At 44.0% G+C, this 19,446-nt stretch overlaps 1 protein-coding gene across 1 annotated transcript; it reads right to left on the bottom strand.

The window, feature by feature from the left end:
* Positions 1–471: 471 nt before the first annotated feature.
* Positions 472–15,963, bottom strand: P2RY4 (pyrimidinergic receptor P2Y4). Its single transcript, XM_029607268.1, has 3 exons — positions 15,829–15,963; positions 3,959–3,998; positions 472–2,513 (listed from the first exon to the last, which is right to left on the bottom strand). Exons 1-3 carry the CDS (start codon positions 15,848–15,850, stop codon positions 1,379–1,381), a joined length of 1,197 nt encoding a protein of 398 aa, XP_029463128.1. The 5' UTR covers positions 15,851–15,963; the 3' UTR covers positions 472–1,378.
* Positions 15,964–19,446: the final 3,483 nt, after the last annotated feature.

Below are 19,446 nucleotides of genomic sequence, written 5' to 3'. Positions count from 1 at the left end.
AGTCTGAAGGACAAAGGATACACAGGTCTTCTCTGTCCATAGCATTCTCAAGTCATCAGACATCTATCCTGCTTGTATGGCACATACATAGTTGCATGTGGAAAGGGATAAGTAGGATGGACTGTAGATGTAACAACCTTTTCCTCAGGGTCACCTCTGGAGGCTGCAGAGATGGTGAGGGGGCACTCCATGAAGTTAGCATATAGCACATTTAAAACTAATCAGAGAAAGTTCTTTTTCACTCAGCGCACAATTAAACTCTGGAATTTGTTGCCAGAGGATGTGGTTAGTGCAGTTAGTGTAGCTGGGTTTAAAAAAGGATTGGACAAGTTCTTGGAGAAGTCCATTACCTGCTATTAACTAAGTTGACTTAGAAAATAGCCACTGCTATTACTGGTATCAGTAGCATGGACTCTACTTAGTGTTTGGGTACTTGCCAGGTATTTGTAGTCTGGATTGGCCACTGTTGGAAACAGGATGCTGGGCTTGATGGACCCTTGGTCTGACCCAGTATGACATGTTCTTATGTTCTTATGAGTTACACTGCTGTAACTTCAGGATCAGTCAGGATTCTCCAGAGATCACCAGTGGGGACCAGATCAGTCTCTGGGTGGCCCAAGGGAAAACTTACCAAACAGAGTCCAATGTCCACAACAATTGTTAGTCCCAAATAAAGAAAATGTATTGAAAGTTCAAAGGTAAAACAATTCTTCACAGGATAAATCTTCAGTTGAAACACAGGATACAGTCCAAAATTCAAACAAGAACAGCAGAAATCTTCTTCATATACTTTTCTTTAAGTCTTTCAGAATGACACAAAAATCCCACTTAAGCCTAAGGTCTCCTGGGCAGCATGGGTCAACTTCTTTCCCAGAGCATCTATTAGCTTCTTCAAAACACTAAAAATTACCTATTTCTCAGGAGCCCTTACACTCTGACGTCAGACTCCAATTCTCCCATTAAGACGCCTGGGAAAGCATCTTAAATAACCTTCCATCAAGTACCAATCCCCCCTTAGAGGGCATTTACTTCCTATTACTTCAACCTTATCTCAAAACCATTACCTCATCCCCTGCAAACACCAATTCCTAATCCCCCTTTCCCCCTCCTTAAAAGGAAGGACTTTTGCAAAGTGCACAAACACTGAAACCCTGGACTAGAACTTTCTGTCCTTTAGATAACCTTTTAGAGAGCAGAGACCCTCTGAATACAGCCCTTAAATGAACCTGGAAGCTGGAGCCCTCCAGAAATTACCACACTGCTTGGTGACCCTAGTCAGGGTGACATAGACATTGTAAGAGCCCCTTTTCCTCTACAGACATGCCATAAAGCGCCACACTTCTCCTTTAGCTTGGCTCAGCCTACAAACATAGGTATTTTATAAGCTCTCTGAAGTAAAACTGTTGGCCTCTTTACTGGAGAGCACATGGAGGCCACTCTCATTGAGCTGGGACACTGCAGCAAAAGTGGACATATTTGGTTTTCTGTTTTTCGGCACCTTAATGATGGCACTCACCAGCCTTCCCCCATAATTATCTCCTGCCAAGAGATAAAGAAGAGGGTCGATGCAGCTGTTAGCACTGGCCAGTGGCCGTGTTATCTTGTAGGTGAAGTTGACCACGTTTAAGACTTTGCAGTGGGCTTCAAGAAGCCTGGCGGTGTAGTATATTGTTCTAGTAACATGGAATGGCAAAAAACATACAATAAACACAGTAAGGACAATGATGATTGTCTTGATGGATCGTTTCTTGTAAGCAGGGATGTTCTGGTTGGACACAACGTTGGGCTTCCTCAGTTCCTTGGCCATGAGACTGTAGCACACTGTAATTACCAAGAAGGGAATGCCAAAAAGAAGTGCCATGATTGCTGAACTATAGTGAACATAGTGATTAAACTCAGATGGCTTAGTGGTGTCATGGCAAAGGGTATTCCTTCCCCGGGAGCTGATCGTGACAAAGATCAGGTTGGGGATTAGGCACACTATGATAACAAACCAAACTCCAGAACAGATAATCTTTGCATGCCTGGTCTTCATTTGGAGTGACTTGATAGGATGGCAGATTCCAATGTACCTGTGAATGCTGATACAAGTGAGGAAGAGGATGCTGCTGTAGAGGTTGGCATAGAAAAGGAAGCGGACAGTCTTGCACAGTGCCTCCCCAAATGGCCAGTTGTTGCGGTCAGCATAGTAGTACACCAGAGTGGGGAGGGATAGCACATACAAAATATCTGAGATGGCCAGGTTGAACATGTAGATTGTGGTGGCAGTCCAAGGCTTCAGCTTGAACCAGAAGATCCAGATGGCGATAGAATTAAGGATTAGTCCTAGCACACACACAATCCCATAAGACAGAGGTAGGAGGATATACTTGAATTCCTCATTAAAGGAACAGTTGTCATCGGTGTTCATGTTATTACTTGCGTTTGATGTCAGCTGAAAGCTGGATGTGGAGATAGAAAGGTGGATTTGGAATATATTCTCCATTTCATCAGATTCTTTCCTGATTACACTCCTACAATTAATAAAGCAGGAATAAGTCTATAGTTGTGGGAAAGTAAAAAAAAAAAAAAAAAAGGCAAGCATTTTGTCAGATTAGTAGGGATGTGCATGTGTTACATCCATTTCAGTGGTACCCGCACACCTCGCCATAATGGATGTAACAATTTAACAAACAAATATACATCCCAACTTTATAGTACACATGGGAAAATGAATAGTATGCACATTTTCTGGCATATGCTATAAAGTCGGCAAGGTATGCAGGTACTGGTGAAACAGATGTAATGAATGCACATCCCTACAGATTAGTATCTGGTTGTATCAACGGATAGCTGATCTCACCACTACTGCAAAGGCCTTTGCTCCCCTCTGTAATAGACCAGGACCCTTTTCTCCTTGAAGACAGATGCAAAGTGAGAGGTTTACTCTTCACTTCACCGCTGATATCGTCAGGAACAGCTACTTCAGTATAATGTCAGAAGCACAAGCAAAGGACTGACCCTCTGCACCCACTGCAGGAGCTCAAAGACAAGAGGCAGTCTTCTTCCATTTCCAAATTCCCTTCTCAGAACAACTAATCAGAATCTTCCCTCAAGTCTCTAACTAACTCCCAGAACTATACAATTACAGTCATTCCTAGAAGGAAGGCCATAGCAAATGATTCAATCCATTCATGACTTTTATTCTCAATATGTCCTCAAGAGGAATAAGCATAGTAGTGAAGGCCCCTTTAGATATGCACTTTTGTTTTGAAACTTGCCACAGTAGAGAGTATTTGTGATCACCTGCACCTGCCTTTTCTGCAGCTACATATTGCTGAAAATACAATCTATGTGCATGCGTCTCCTCTCTCAATCTAAACCCCTGTGAAAACCTCAGAGTGGGTGGAAGAATGCACTGAATTTTAGCCTCATTAAGGATGGGCAATTTTCAGGCAGTCAATTAACATGGATAAAATATTTTTTACCCACTTAAATCTCATTGAAAATTGTTCTCAAGATCTACCATTGTTCTACATTTATTTATTTATTTGAGGTTTTTTATATACTGAGGTTTAGCAATAAGCCTTCACCCCGGTTCACAATAGAACAATTTGTTACACAGAACGGTCAAAAAACATTCATCCAACCAACCAGCTTTAATTCTGTATAGCAACTGTTCCCCATTCATTCAACCAGCTGCAATATACTCAATAATTCTCATTCATTCAGTCAACTAGCTATAATATATCAATCATTCCCCATCCATCCAATCAACTAACTGAAATATATCCAACTGTTCCTCATCCATCCAACCAACTATAATATATCAATCATTCCCCATCCATCCAATCAACTAACTGAAATATATCCAACTGTTCACCATCCATCCAACCAACTATAATATATCAATCATTCCCCATCCATCAAATCAATCAGTTGTAATATATCCACATCAAAACCAGCTGTAATATCTTACCTGTTCTCCATTAATCCAACCAACAGCCATGGCTCAAAACCTGGTATAAAGAAGAGATGAGGGTTTATTGGGAGCTGAGGCCATATTTGGAGTAACAGATGGCTATACTGTGATGATGCCCTACATCTGTCTGTGGGAGATGACAAATGCATGTCATACATTTACAGGTTTTTAAACTAGAAGAAGGGGTTGATGGATAGAAACTGATTGATTAAGACTGTCAACCCTAAGGAATGAATGAAACTAGTGGAGAAAGACACATAGAAACATAGAAATGATGGTAGAAAAGGACAAAATGATCCACTCAGTCTGCCCAGCAAGCTTATGCCAGAATCTGCTGCACTGGGCAGGTTACGCCCATGCTTATCAGTTTACCAGACCATAAAAGTCAGGGCCCTCGGATGTTGTTTGAATCCAATTTCCCTTAATCATTGCCGTGAAAGCAGAGAGCAATGTTGGAGTTGCATCAAAAGTATCAAGCTTAGTGATTGAGGGTAGTAAGTGCGCATCAGCAAGTTACCACCATGTTTATTTGTTCCACAAACTGTAAAAGTCAGGGCCCTCGTTGGTGCTGTCTGAATCCAATTCCCCTTTTCTCACTGCCATTGAAGCAGAGAGCAATGATGGAGTTGCATTAACAGTGCCAAAGCTTATTTGTTAAAGGTAGCAACTGCCACACCAGCAAGTTTCCCCCAGTTACCACCATGCACTCTTTTTTTTTTTATTTTCAACCTCTAGCCTTTAGGGATCCTCAGGGTTTATCTCATGCCCCTTTGAATTCCTTGACTGTTTTTGTCTTCATCACCTCTTCCGGAAGGGAATTCTAGGCATTCACCACCCTCTCCGAGAAGAAATATTTCCTGATATCGGTTCTGAGTCTTCCCCCCTGATTTCATGACTACCAATTCTATTAATTTCTTTCCAATGGAAAAGGTTTGAGGTTTGTGCATCATTAACACCTTTCAGATATCTGAAGGTCTATATTATCTCTCTCCTGCACCTCCTTTCTTCCAGGGTGTACATATTCAGATCCTTCAGCCTCTTCTCATAAGTCTTCCAATGCTAACCCCTCACCATTCTGGTCACTCTTCTTTGGACTGCCTCTGTTCTGAATTTATCCTTTTTTTAGATACGGGCTCCAGTACTGAACACAGTACTCCAGGTGAGGCCTCACTAAGGACCTGTACAAGAGCACTATCACCTCTTTTTTCTTACTGGTTATTCCTCTCTCTATGCAGCCCAGCATTCTTCTGGCTTTAGCTATCGACTTGTCACACTGCTTCGCCATCTTCAGATCATCAGACACTAGCACACCAAGGTCCCTCTCCCAGTCCGTGTGCATTAGTCTTTCACCACCCATCAAATAAAGCTCATTTGGATCGCCGCTCCCCAGGTGCATAACTCTGCACTTCTTGGCAGTGAATCCCAGCTGCCAAATCTTCAACCATTCTTTACGTTTTCTTAAATCACTTTTCAGTCTCTCTACTCCTTCAGAGGTGTCCTCTCTGTTGCAGATCTTAGTATCCTCCACAAATAGATGACCTTTATCTTCTAATCCTTCCACCAGGTCACTCACAAAGATATTGATCAGAATCAGTCCCAAAACCGATCCCTGTGGCACTCCACTTAACACCATTTTTTCTTCAGAATAGGTTCTATTTACCATTACACACTGTCTCCTTTCAGTCAACCAGTTTGCAATCCACGCTGCTACCTTGGCACCCACTCCCAAGTTTCTCATTTTGTTCATGAGTCTCCCATTAGGGACTGTATCAAAAGCTTTACTAAAATCCAAGTAAATCACATTGAGCGCTCTTCCCTGATCCAATTCTCTAGTCACCCAATCAAAAAAATCAATCAGATTTGTCTGACAGGACCTTCCTCTGGTGAATCCATGCTGCCTTGGGTTGAGCAACCCACCAGATTGTAGATAGTTCACTATCATTTCCTTCACAGAGTCTCCATTAATTTTCCCACCACCGAGGTGAGGCTCATCAGCCTGTAGTTTCCAGCCTCCTCTCTGCTCTCACTCAGGTCAAGTGGGACCACCACCGCTCTCCTCCAATCTCGCAGCACCACTCCCGTTTTTAGGGATCTATTAAACAGGTCACGCAGTGGGACCCGCCAACACATCTCTGAGCTCCCTCAATATCCTGGGATGAACCTCATCCAGCCCCAAGGCTTTGTCCACTTTCAATTTTCCTAGCTTTTCCCATACATTCTCTTCTGTAAATGAAGTTTTGTCTACTCCACCCCCATCCACCTTCTTGTTAATTAGCAATGGTCCTTCTCCAGGGTCTTCTTTTGTGAACACCGAACTGAAGTATTTGTTTAATATTTCGGCCATTTCTTTGTCTCTCTCCATACATTGATCTTTGTCACCTTTCAATTTCACTATACCACTTCGGACCTTTCTCCTTTCTCTGATATATGAAAAATGTTTTGTCACCTCTCTTTGCCTCTTTGACAATCCTTTCTTCTGTCCTGAATTTTTGCTTTCTTTATTTCTTTCTTCATCTCCCTCAGTTTCATCAGATATTCTTCCCTGTGATCCTCTTTTTGGGATCCTTTATGTTTCTTGAATGCTGTTCTATTTGCTTTTATTTTATCAGTCACTTCCTTTGATCGATGTCTTATTTCTCTTATTTTTGTTTACTTTTTTAACATATAGATTTGTTGCCTTTGTAATTGCTCCTTTTAGTTTGGCCCACTATTATTCCACCTTTCTCATTTTCTCCCTGTCTTCTAGTTCTACCTCCAGGTATGTCCCCATTTCAACAAAATCTGTATTTTGAAATGCAAAACTCGAGTCTTCATGTGACTTATCTGTATCCTATTTGCAATATCAAACCATACTGTTTGATGATCACTGGTGCTGAGGTGGGCGCCCACACAGACATTAGATACATTACCCCATTAGTGAGCACTAGGTCAAGTATAACTCCCTCCCTCGTGGGTTCCTTTACCATTTGTTTAAACAGAGCCCCTTGCAGGTCATCCACTATCTCTCTACTTCTACACAATAGTAAAGAGTATACAAGGCTCCTCTTCAACAACAGGATAGATAAGGAAAGCAGGTATGAGAGTATACAGAGTGCAGATAAGGAGAGGAGAAATAGCTGAAAGCAGTGAGCACTAATGCTCACAGTCTAGAAAATAAAATTCCAGATTTGCAAGCCCTTGTGGTAGAGGCAGACCTAGATACTGTTCTGATCATGGTGCTTCAATGAGTCCCATCAATGAGATAAGGTCATATCAGGCGAAAATCTATTTAGGAAGGATAAGGAGGGTTAGGAGTAGCTCTCTCTGTAAAAATAATAATAATAATAATAATAATATCCAACTAATGAAATGCAAGGGGCAAGAAGGAAATGGCACTGTGGATTGACCACTGAGGTGGTATACAGACCTCTGACACAGGTGGAAGAACTGGTCAAGGAAATCTAAAAGGTGGAAAATAAGGAGAAGGCCTTGGTGGAAGATTTTAACTGTCACAGTAAGGAGTGGTGAGTCCTTGTGTCGCTGTCCTTAGAGGGAACATTAGTTAAATATATCCCTTAAAATCATTGTCTGATCTGCTAATAGCAGTTTCAATAAAATATGCAAATGAAAAAATATGTTCTGCAAGAACATTCAAAACTGCTTTCTGTATTCAAGTGAAACTAATAAAGAGCAAATTCTGTTTAAAGTAGAAATGAGGAAGAGAGGATCACAATGCCGTAAAAGCCAGTGATAAGTACCATCATTTTCACAGCAAGAATTCAAGTTACACAAGAACTGGACCTTTAAAATACAGACAGACCCTCACCTAATACAGAATAAAAAAACCCATAACGTATAAACAGAAACATGCCAACAAAAACTGTACTAGAAACAACAAGCCTAACTGTATTAAACAGTGCAACAATGGAAAAACAGAACATCATCATTCCTTGAAAAAAATCAAGCAATAAAATCAAGAGATATAAAACAACATTCATAACATTACAACCATACTGATAAAAAATAAATGACAAAACAACTGACGAACATCCAATAATTTTTTAAAAAATTGTATACATTTGTTCTAATATTTACCTAACACCAATAAAATATCTCAAATCATTTGGGAAGACCAGCCTTACAACGCAGTCAGAGTTAGCCGATTAGGTTAATTGACTAACTTCATTCCTTATGGAAACACTTATTGCCTGCCCCCAGAATGCCCCTGCCTTAACTGGCTATACTTTAGCTGGATAACTCATTAACCGGCTAAAATATAGCTGGGTAAGAGTTTTAAAATTGCAGTTTGCCCATTTAGATGGATAACTTTTCAGTCAAATAACTTTTCAGTCAAACTTTTCAGATAACTTTTCAGTCAAAAATAAGTTTTGCTTATTTTTATATTTATTGCTACGTTAAATAGTTATACTTCTTATATATAAAATATTATATTTCTTTATTTATTTCCAGTTAAACTATTATCACTTTATTTAGTATTATGTTAAATTGTCAACCAGTTATACTGTTCCATATGTTCTACGGTTCCATGTAAAGCTCCGCTCTCTGTTGAGCAGTTCTTCGTTTTATGTAAACCGGAGTGATTTGTAGTCCCTACAAGAACTTCGGTATATAAAAATTAAAAATAAATAAATAAATAAATGGCTTTTGAATATCTAACTCCTGATGAATAAAGCATCCAATATTTAAAAAATGTTCTAATATTTCCCAAAACATTAGAAACATCAAATTATACCCACTAATTAAAACTAATCAGGATTTAAAAATCTCCTGCTTTCTAATAAAAAAAATAAAAATATACCTGGAATCTTTTGATTTTAGGTCACCCTGAGATTATCATGGATTAAGGGAAACAGGGAGTGGAGGAGTAGTTTAGTGGTTAGAAGAATGCGCTACAAACCAGGGAAACCAGCGTTTAAAATCCCACTTATGCTCCTCGTGATTTTGGGCAAGTCACCTCAGATTATGATCTCAGGGGATAGGGCAATACCACAATACCTGCATGTAATCTGCTTTAAAGTGCCAACAATCAGAATATAAATCAAATTCAGTAAATACATCTCTTTCTTTCACACATACTATCATATTCATTCTTTCATACACACAGGCTCTCTCTCCCATTTCTGTGAGAGGCTCTCAGACACTCAAGTTCTCGCACAGACATGCACATTCACAAAACAGCCTCCTCTTTGCTTTATGCCACGATGAGATGAGCTCCATCACGGCCCTGCCGGTCTTCCTGCACGGTGGGGGGCGGGAAGCTGTGCGTACCTGCAGGAAAAGTTGTGCATGGGAGTGCGTGCGTTCAGCTTATAGAGGGAACACTGTCGGTGAGTCACAGCAGTGGTGGGTGGCAGCAGTCTCTTATCGTTCCGGGGGAGGGAAGGGAGGGCGAGCCAGAAAAGATGCAAGAGCTTCCCAAGTTGGTGATGCACAGCACACCCTGTGGACACTATGCCCATGATGTGTGTGCGTGTGTGTGCTCCTGTCTGATGGGGATTGAGCTGGGTGGTTGTGTGTACACTCCCCCCTCCCTCACATTCTCTACTTTTCCCTTCCTCTCTCACCTCCCTCCAGGTATGTGTGTCGGAAGGGATTGGTGTAACTGGCATGTGTCAAAGAATAACTGAAGGTCTGTGTGTGTGTGTATGCTGGTGAGCGGCTGGGCATGTCATATGTGCCTGTGGGGGGGGTGATTGGGGGTAGAGCTTGGTGTGCGTGGGGGAGTGTGTGTGTGGGAGGGCATGTGCGGGCAGATGTGGCTGAGGGGGAGAGCATGTGGCTGTGGGGGCTGATATGGCTATGGGGGTACATGTGTATAAGTGTGTGGATGGGTGTTTGTGGGGGGGGGGGAGTGCATGGGGGTGTGGGAGTGTGTGCATGGGTGTGTTTGCGGTGGGGTGTCAGGGGCTGTATGTGGGGAGTATGTGTGTGTGTGTGTGTGTGTGTGTGTGTCTGTGTGTGGGAGGGGATGTTTGAGTGGGGAATGTTTGTTGTTGTGCATGTGGCAGCAGGAGGTGTGTGCATAGGAGAGAGTGGTGGTGGTGGAGTTATCAGGATGGGCACTGTTTCCACTCCAGCCTCTCTTCTCCTGCTCTCTCCCCTCCCCCTCACTCTCCCAATGCTCCCCTTCCCCTCTCACTTTTCCACTGCTCCCTCTCCCTTCTCGCTTTTCCACTGCTCTCTCTCCCCTTTCACAGGTCCCCCTCTGGCTATCTCTTCCCCTTTACTCACCTATTGGTCAGCTCCAGAGTCCCCTCTCTGCTCTTGCCCTCCTCTCTTCTCCCATCTCACTTCCCTTCTCTCCCACTGCTCTTCACGTGTCCAGCCCCTTCGTCTTCCCTATTCTCCCATTGTTCCTCCACCTATTCTGGCCCTCCCCTCTTGTCTCACTTTCCTCCCCAGTGGTGTAGCTACAGTTGGGCCTGGGTGGGCCATGGCCCACCCACTTTGGGCTCAGGCCCACCCAGTTGAGAGTCAATTACAAACAATGGGAGCAGGGTTGTATTAAGGGGCTGCATTGAAAAGTGGCATGCAGTTGGGGGCCTCAACTTTTTTTTTCCCCCTCAGCAGCAGGTAGTAGGCCCATGTAGTACCGCACTGTCAGGGTTCCCAGCCAGCATTTAGAGGCACCAATTTGTGACACACTGGCAGGGGGTCCCTCCCCCTAGCCAGTGAATAGAGGCCCCACGTGGTGCCAATTTGTGATGCATTAGTGGGGGTTCCCACCCCTCAGCCAATGATTAGAGGCCCTGTGTAGCACCGGATTGAGATGTGGTCCCCCCCCCCCCCCCCCCCCCGACAGAGATTAGAGGCACCAGAGCTGCAGCCCTCAATGCCCAGTGGTGACTTGCCAGCGGACTTCTTGGATCTTGCCAGCTGGAAGGAAGGCCACTTTGGGGAAGAGGTAAGTCACATGGCATTATGACTGAGAGGGAAGGGGAGGGGATGAGAGTGAGGGATGGTAAAGGAAGGGGAGAGGGTGGTGAGTGACTGAGAGGGAAAGAGAGGGAGTGAGAGTGAGGGGGTGAGTTACTGAAAGGGAAGGGGAGTGAGTGAGTGTCTGAGATGGAAGGGAGGAGAAAGTTAAGAAAGAGGGCTTGAGTGACCAGAGGGAGGCAGTAGGAAGAAGAAGGTGAGAGACAGAGAGGGAAGAGGGGTGAGAGTGAGGGAAGGGGTTTGAGCGACGGTGAGTGAAGGAAGGGGATTGAGTGACTGAAAGGGAAGGGGAGTTAGTGAGTGTCTGAGAGGGGAAGGGAGGTGAGAACGAGAGGAGTTTGAATGACTTGAGAAGGAAGGGGAAGGGAGAGGGAGAGGGAGGAAGGATATGAGAGCGAGAGTGAGGGAAAGGGATGAGTGATTGAGAAGTGAGTGAGAGGCAAGGGGTGAGGGAGAAAAGGGTGTAGAAGAGTGACATTCTCATGTCACATATACTGTGTGTGTGTGTGTATATATATATATATGACAAAGTGGAGGATGTTTGGGTGTCCCCTCCCCTAATCCATGACAATCTCAGGATTACTGGAAATCAAAAGTTCCCAGGTCTGGAGTGGGGGAAATTTTTTATCTTTATTATTTTTAAATATTGGGTATTATTTGATATGTCTGCTGTTTTGAAATATTTAATTGATTTTTGGGAAATGTTTCATGTTTTTTGTTTATCCTTATTGTTTTTATTTATTAGATATTCTATTCATTTGTTTTTAAATATTTTTATTAGTTTGATTTACTATTATGATTTTATATTTCTTGATTTTATTTTATGAGACATGATGTTTTGGTTTTTCATTATTGCACTGAATATGAGTCTAGCTGAAAGCGGAGGGAACTGGAAAGCTAGATTTGGGGAGGGGTAGGGGAGGAGGGTGGGGGGCTGGGGATCAAGACTGCTGGTGACTGGGAGGAGTAACAGAGTGAGACTACTATTGCTTCTGTTTCTCTGAGATGGGAAATGGAAATAATTTGATTTTCTGTGTGTCATTTTGGGAAATGTGCATTTCAGTATTTCTATTTTTTACAGTACAGAGAAAATGCAATTATTTTTATTTCTCTGGTGTTATACTGCAGGAAGAGCCTGACATATTGGCTCAATTCTGTATTTGTTGAGGGTCTGTTTGTGCTTTGTATGTAGGACTGAGGTATTTTGCTAGCATGTAGTTTCTGTTTCAGTACTGTAGCCGTTCAGTTTTTTCTTTTTATTTTCAACCTGTACCTTCTAGTACAAAGGTGTATTATGTTGTACAGCAGTGAGCATGTGTGAGCGTGAGAGAGAGCATACGTGTGTGTGAATGAGCATGTATGTGAGCCTGAGAGAGTTCTCAGGGATAACGAGCAGGGGAATTTACTAATCATAGAATCATAGAAATGATGGCAAAAAAAGCCCAATCGGCCCATCCAATCTGCCCAGCAAGCTCTCACACTTATTTTCCCATACTTATCTGTTTCACCGACCACCAAGTTCAGGGCCCTTGTTGGTAACTGTTTGATTCAAATTTCCTGCTACCCCCTGCCATTGATGCAGAGTAATGTTGGAGTTGTATCAAAGGTGAGCATAAGGCTTAATGGTTAAGGGTAGTAACTGCAACATCAAGAAAATTACCCCGATGTTTGTTTATCCAGACTGCACAGATCAATGCCTTGTTGGATGTTGTCTGAATGTAAATCCTCTTTTCCACATTTCTCCTTGCCGTTGAAGCAGAGAGCAACACTGTAAATGCATTCAAAGTGATGTATCAGGCTTAATTGGTTTAGGGTCGTAACCACCGCAAAAAGCAAGCTACCCCCACGCTTTTTTACCCAGATTGTGAAGTTCAGTCCTTGTTGGTTGTCTGAATGCAAATCCTCTTTTCCACATTTCCCCTTGCCGTTGAAGCAGAGAGCAATGTTGGAGTTGCATTAACCATGTGAAGGCTTATTGAGTAAGGGTAGTAATCACCAGGTAGTAGCCTCCATTCCAGCCAGCCACCCCATGGTTCTTCTCTTCATTCCCATCCTCTAGTCCTTTATGGATCCAGTATTTATCCCATGCCCCTTTGAACTCCTTCACAGTTTTAGTCTTCACCACTTTCTCCGGAAGGGCGTTCCAGACATCCACCACCCTCTCCGTGAAGAAATACTTCCTGACATTGGTTCTGAGTCTTCCTTCCTGGAGTTTCAAATCCCTAGTTCTACTGATTTTTTTCCAACGGATAAGGTTTGTTGTTGACCATGGATCATTAAAACCTTTCAAGTATCTGAAAGTCTGTATCATATCAACCCTGCTCCTCCTCTCCTCCAGGGTGTACATATTTAGGTTCTTCAATCTCTCCTCATAAGTCATTTTATAAAGACCCTCCACCTTTTCGGTTGCCCTTCTCTGTACCGCTTCCATCTTGTCTTTGTCTCTTTGTAGATACGGTCTCCAAAACTGAACACAGTACTCCAGGTGAGGCCTCACCAAGGCCCTGTACAAGGGGATCATCACTTCCTTTCTCTTACTAGTTTTAATTATTGGATGTTATTTGGTGTTTGCTGTTTTGAAATATTATATTGGTGCTTGGGAAAATTTTTAAAATTTGTATCCGTTTTAAATTATTGGATGTTCTATTTGTCAGCTGTTTTGAAATATTTATTCTTTTTATCAGTATTAGAATTTAAAGAAAGAAGTAATGCTGTTCTGTTGGAAGTTGAAGGATATATGCTAAATTATAATAATTATTTTGTCATAATACCAGGTGGAGCTTTAGAATACTTTGCAGGATATCATGATGTGTGTTGTCTGTTTAATACACTTGTGTCTGGTAAAGTTTAAATTAAGTTGTGAGGTATTGTTTGAGACACCTTGAAATATAACTGAATTGTTTCCCTAAGTGTGTATACGGTTTAGTGTTGGTAAGTGCTTGAAATGATTGAGTTAAAATATTTTAAAGTGTCACTCATGATGCATGACAGATGCTGCAGGCTATTTAGACATTCAAACACTTAAAAGCGTATTTATTGATAAGAGTACAACTAGTAGGGTTCAGACTTGTATGGGTACTGCCCATCCAGGTTAATCTTGAACCCCTCCAAAAAAAAAAATAAAAAAATCAGTTCTAGTTATGCCATTGCTCCTCCTCCTCCCGCCTCAGAGTCTGATATCATCTTTGTGCATCTGGTGGGACCTGGTTACCTCCATCAGTCCTTCTGGTGCCTGCCGCGCTTCTCGTTCTCCTGTGCTGGTGGGGTCTGGGAAGTCTGTTTTTTTCCTTGTTTTATTTTTCTGGGGGGCCCGGGAACCCCCCCCCCCCCCCCAGCTCTTCTGCCGCCTGCATCCTGCTCCTGTTTGTTTTGCTGATGGGGCCTGGGAACAGTCCCCCGCCCCTTGCTTTTCTGGTGCTGGCACCGCTGCTGCACTTGCTGGCCCCGCGGTGCAGACGTCGCACAGCCCCGGGTGAGGTCATTGCGTCGCGCATGCTCAGATGCGATGCAATGATTACCTGGAGCCCTTGTAATCTTATAATATAGCGAGATAAAGTGACCCCGTTTTATTGTGCTAACAATATATATCTTGACAAGCGTTCAGGACTAGACTACCAGGGCAACCACGTTATTTTATAATAAATACATATTTTACAAAGTGGTTATTAAAAAAAAAAAAAAAAAAAAAGCTATAATGAAAGTCCTTTTTGACTCTCTTCTACATTTTCTGTATTTATTGTCTCATCATAGTGTTCCCTGAAGATTTTAACTCATAAATGAATTGATGTGCATTTTCTGAAACCAAATTCTTGTGACCACCAGATCTGCTGTATGCTAAGTAACCAGTGCGATCCTATTGTTACTCCTGTGCCCCTTGTCCCCAAGGCCTCCCCAGGGGTTCCCATGGTGCTGCAGTTTGGCAGGATCCCAACTGTGGATTGCATTTGTAGGATGGAAGAAGCCGACACTCAGCTGATAAACAGATAAACTGATAAACAGATGCAAAGGCTGCACAGCTGCTCCTCAATACCCTTTACTCAATCCCACCGGAACTAATGACTCAGGAAGAAGCCCCACAGCAAGCCAGTGTCCTGTCCAAGAAAGCTACAGCAGCCCAGCTGATGTGGCAAAATAACCAGTGATGTCTAGCGCTTTCACAGCCAGACCTGGCCGTGGGCACTGCTCTCCCTCCCTTCTGCTGCACAGGAGTCTGTGCACCCTGGGTAGAGGCTGGACCACACACAGATTTCGGGCTGCTGGAGCTAGCCTGTGCCTTCTTCTGTAATCCTCAATTTGCTCATTCCTATCTCGACACCTTGCAGGGAAACTTATTTCTGGGGAATTAATCCTAGCTGACAGCGCACATATTCTGGGCTGTTAAACTCTGGGCAGAAAGACTTCAGGGGTGCCTCTGTCTTCTTCTCCCCCAAAACCTTTTCCTTCATTTGGGAAAAGTGTCCAGTTTCTTTTTGATATTACAACCAGGCGTCCATGCAAAGGGCCTGGATTTATGCATTCTACAGGGACCCAAATGTCAGAAAAGCAGGCACACGAATGATTATTGCTATCGCAGAGGGTGTCCTGATGCTGCTAACGCCACATGCTGCAGTCAGATTTTCCTGATGCCTGACACCTGATTCATATTAATGTCACTAGTTTATCGGGTCTGGCTGAGCTACACAGACACCAAGGCAGGGGAAGGAACTGCTGCTAAGGAGCTTCCAGCAAAGTCAATCTCATGTTGAGAAAACTTTGCATTGGCAGTAGAGATGCTGCTGCCCTTTGTATGCCTCTTCCCTTCCTCCCCCCCCCCCCTCTCTCCTGAAATAAATGTATTGTAACTGGATTCCAAGTATTGAAATGCAGGGTCCCCAGAGAGACCTCGGTGAGCTGCAGCGTGCTATTGGGCTGCACAGCCTGGAGACCCTTACCTTCCTTCCTGCCCCGCTCCATGTCTGCTCAGTCTGACTGCATCCACTCCTGCCTGGGCAAACCAGGACACAGGACAAAGGCAGCGACACCAGAACAGGGCTCCCTCGGTCCCACCAGGGTAGGACAGCCTCAGTCAGGTCATCTCCCTCCTTCTGGCACCAGTCCTGCTTTCTCAATCTCTTTGGAACAGTTCCAGTTGCAGAGTGGTTCTCAGACTGATATCACCAGGAAGGGGAGTGTGTGAGAAGGAAGTTGACACAACCAGTGTTACAATAGTTGGAGAGGGGGGTAGGGGTTAGAGAGATACATACACAACCCAGGCTAATAGGGAACCTGAGGGAGACAGCCAAACAGAGAGAAATAGAATGAGACAGGTAGAAAATGTCAAAAAGCCTCCCACACAGATTCAAATTTTACCTAAACCAAGAAACAGAGCATACACTAGACTAGACTATACATAACTTGGTTTGACATTAAGTACATTGGAGAGTTTTTAATTGGCCATAATCAAACTACAAGAAAAAGCTCTTTGTGCAATAAAGAAACCCCTGATCAGTTTCAACATCCCCCCCTCCCCCAGTAAAACTAATATTGAAATTATTTGACAGCATCATTCAGCCAATCCTCTTCTATGAGAGTGAGGTCTGGAGTCAATCATTAACCCCATAACATACAGAATGGGACAGAATCCTGATAGAAATCCTACATCTCCAGTTCTACAAACAACCCCTCTGTGAACACAAAAACACCTGTAAAAATGGGCGCAGAGCAGGATTAGGATGCTCCCACCTACCACTCACTGTGCATAAAAGAATATTCTAGTTCTGGTTCTCCACAGTAACAGTGATACAAACTTCCACCACTACCAGGCCCTCTGTGAAGTAACACAAAACTGCAAAAACATATGTAGCAAACCTGCCATACCAAAACAGAACTAACTGCTCAGGACACAAACAGCAACAACTCTATCTATGAAAAGGCAGCACTGCCAATATCCAGGGCCCACCGTCTCCAACAATTTCATGGCTGTGAGAAGGGCTGCAAAATCCATTCTTTCCTGTGAAATTTCCCATTGCCCATAGAATCATCATGGAAGGGGGAGATAAATCATTGGTTGCATCATCATTCCTCCTCCTCTCTCTCTCTCCCCATGGCCCTCCCCTCACCAGGCTTCCTAGGAGGATATCAGCAGTGACATCATTCTCTGTGGCCGGGATTCTTACATTTTGAACCGTGCCACACTACAGTTTCCCACAAGGTTCAAAGTGTGACACTGGCCTGGGCAGAAGAGGAGGAGGAGAAGGAGGACACAGGCTGAGGCAGCATTACCGCTCACTTCCTTCTCCTTGGAATCCTGAATGGGAGCATGAGTGAAGTAATTAGGGGTGGGGGGAAATAGAGCAGCAGATGTGGAAGAGGGAAGAGCCAAAAGCAAGCATAAGCAGATCAAGGGGGAGGGAGAGTGGGAAGATATGAGTGGATGGCAAGAGCATGCATGGGGAGATCAGAGGTGCTCTGGGTGTGATGAGAATATTAGAGTTGGGGAGAAGGGAGATATCAGAGGTACTATGGGATGTGAGTGAGAGGAATAAAGGGGGGATGTGAGAAAGGAGAGACAGGTATCAGATGCATTATTGGGTGTGAGAGAGGGGATTAGAAGGAAATGAATGGAGGAGGAGAGTATCAGAGGTGCTATTGGGTGTGAGTGAGGGGATAATAGGGGGGGATGAATGGAGGGGGAGAGATTTAGAGGTGTTATAGAGTGTGAGTGAGGGAATTAGAGGGACGATGTGAGGAGGTGTAAGAGAGAGGTGCAACAAGGTGAGAATGAGGGAATTACAGGTGGGATGTGAAGAGGTGGAGGGTATGAGAGATATTATCAGGTGTAAGTAGGGACTAGGCGGGGGATGTGAGGAGGGAGATGGTAGTAGAGGGGAGTGAATGGAAGGTGTGAGTGAATGGAGTAGAGGGGAGGTGTGACGGAGAATCACAGATGCTGGGGGTATGAGAGGGGGATTAGAGAGGAGGAAGTGAATCAGAGGTGATAGGGTATGTAAGTGAAGGGATTAGAAGGGAGATGTGAGGTAGAATCAGAGATGCTAGGGGGTGTCAGTGAGGAGGATTAGAGAGGAGGTGTGATGGAGAATCAGAGGTGCTAGGAATGTGAGTGAGGAGGTTAGAGGGGAGTTATGAGAGAGAGTCAGAGGTGCTGGGAGTGTGAGCGAGAGAGTTAGAGGGAATGTATGAGGGAGAATTAGAGATGCTAGGGGATGAGAGTGAGGGGGCTAGAGGGAAGGTGTGAAAGAGAATCAGAGGTGCAAGGGGATTTGAGTGAAGGGATGTAGGGGAGGTGTGAGAGTAAACCAGAGGTGCTAGGCGGTGTGAATTAAGTGATGACAGGAGAGGTATGAACAAGAATCAGAGATGCTAGGGGTGTGAGTTAGGGGATTAGAAGGGAGATGTGACGGTGAATCAAAGGTGCTAGGAGGTGTGAGAGAAGGAATGTGAAGGGAGGTGTGAGGATGAATCAGAGGTGATATGATATGAGTGAGAGCATTAGCAGAGAGCTGTGAGGGTGTGTGAGTGAAGGGATTAGAAGGGAGGTGTGAGTGAGACTCAGATATGCTAAGGGATGTGAGTGAGGGGTTTAGAGGGGAGGTGTGAAGGAGAATCAGAATTGCTAGGGGGTATGAGAAGGATAGAGGGGAGGTGAGAAGTATAATAAGAGGTGCTAGGGGGCTGAAAGAGGGGATTAGAGAGGAGGTGTTAGGGAAAATCAGAGTTGCTAGAGGAATGAGTGAGGTGATGTTGGGGAAATATGAACAAGAATCAGATATGATAGGGGGTGTGAGTGAGTTGATTTGAGGGGAGTTGTGAGGGTAAATCTGAGGTGCTAGGGGGTATGATTTAGGGGTTAAAGGGGAGGTATAAGGGAGAATCAGAGGTGCTAAAGGGTGTGAGTGAGAGGGATAGAAGGAGGTGTGAGTGAGACTCAGATATGCTAAGGGATGTGAGTGAGGGGGATAGAAGGGGGAGGTGTGAGGGAGTATCAGAGGTGCAAGGGGTTATGAATGAGGGCATTAGAGGGGAGGTGTGAGGGAGAATCAGATGTGCTAGGGGGTGTGAATGAAGGTATGTGAGGGAAGGTGTGAGGTGGAATTGGAGGTGCGAGGGGGTATGAGAGAGTGCATTAGATGGGAGGGGGAATCCGAGGTGCTAGGGAGCGTGAGTGAAGGGATGTGAAGGGAGGTGTGAGGTAGAATCAGAGGTGCTAGAGGATGTAAGTGAGAGGATAAGAAAAGATATGTGAGGGAGAATCAGTACATAAGAACATAAGAACATAAGAAGATGCCATACTGGGTCAGACCAAGGGTCCATCAAGCCCAGCATCCTGTTTCCAACAGTGGCCAATCCAGGCCAAAAGAACCTGGCAAGTACCCAAAAACTAAGTCCATTCCAGTAGGGCTAGGGGGTGTGAGTTAGATGGGACGTGTAAGGTAGAATCAAAGGTGCTAGAGGCTATGAGTGAGGGGATTAGAGGGGAGGTTTGAAAGAATATCAGAGGTGCTGGTGGGTGTGAGTGAGGGGGTTAGAAGGAAGTGTGAGGTAAAATCAGG

The sequence above is a fragment of the Rhinatrema bivittatum genome, chromosome 6, assembly GCF_901001135.1.
Source record: "Rhinatrema bivittatum chromosome 6, aRhiBiv1.1, whole genome shotgun sequence".
Classification (NCBI taxonomy): domain Eukaryota; kingdom Metazoa; phylum Chordata; class Amphibia; order Gymnophiona; family Rhinatrematidae; genus Rhinatrema; species Rhinatrema bivittatum.
The sequence above is the reverse complement of the archived record's forward strand: the minus strand, read 5'-3'. Positions and strand labels throughout refer to the sequence as shown.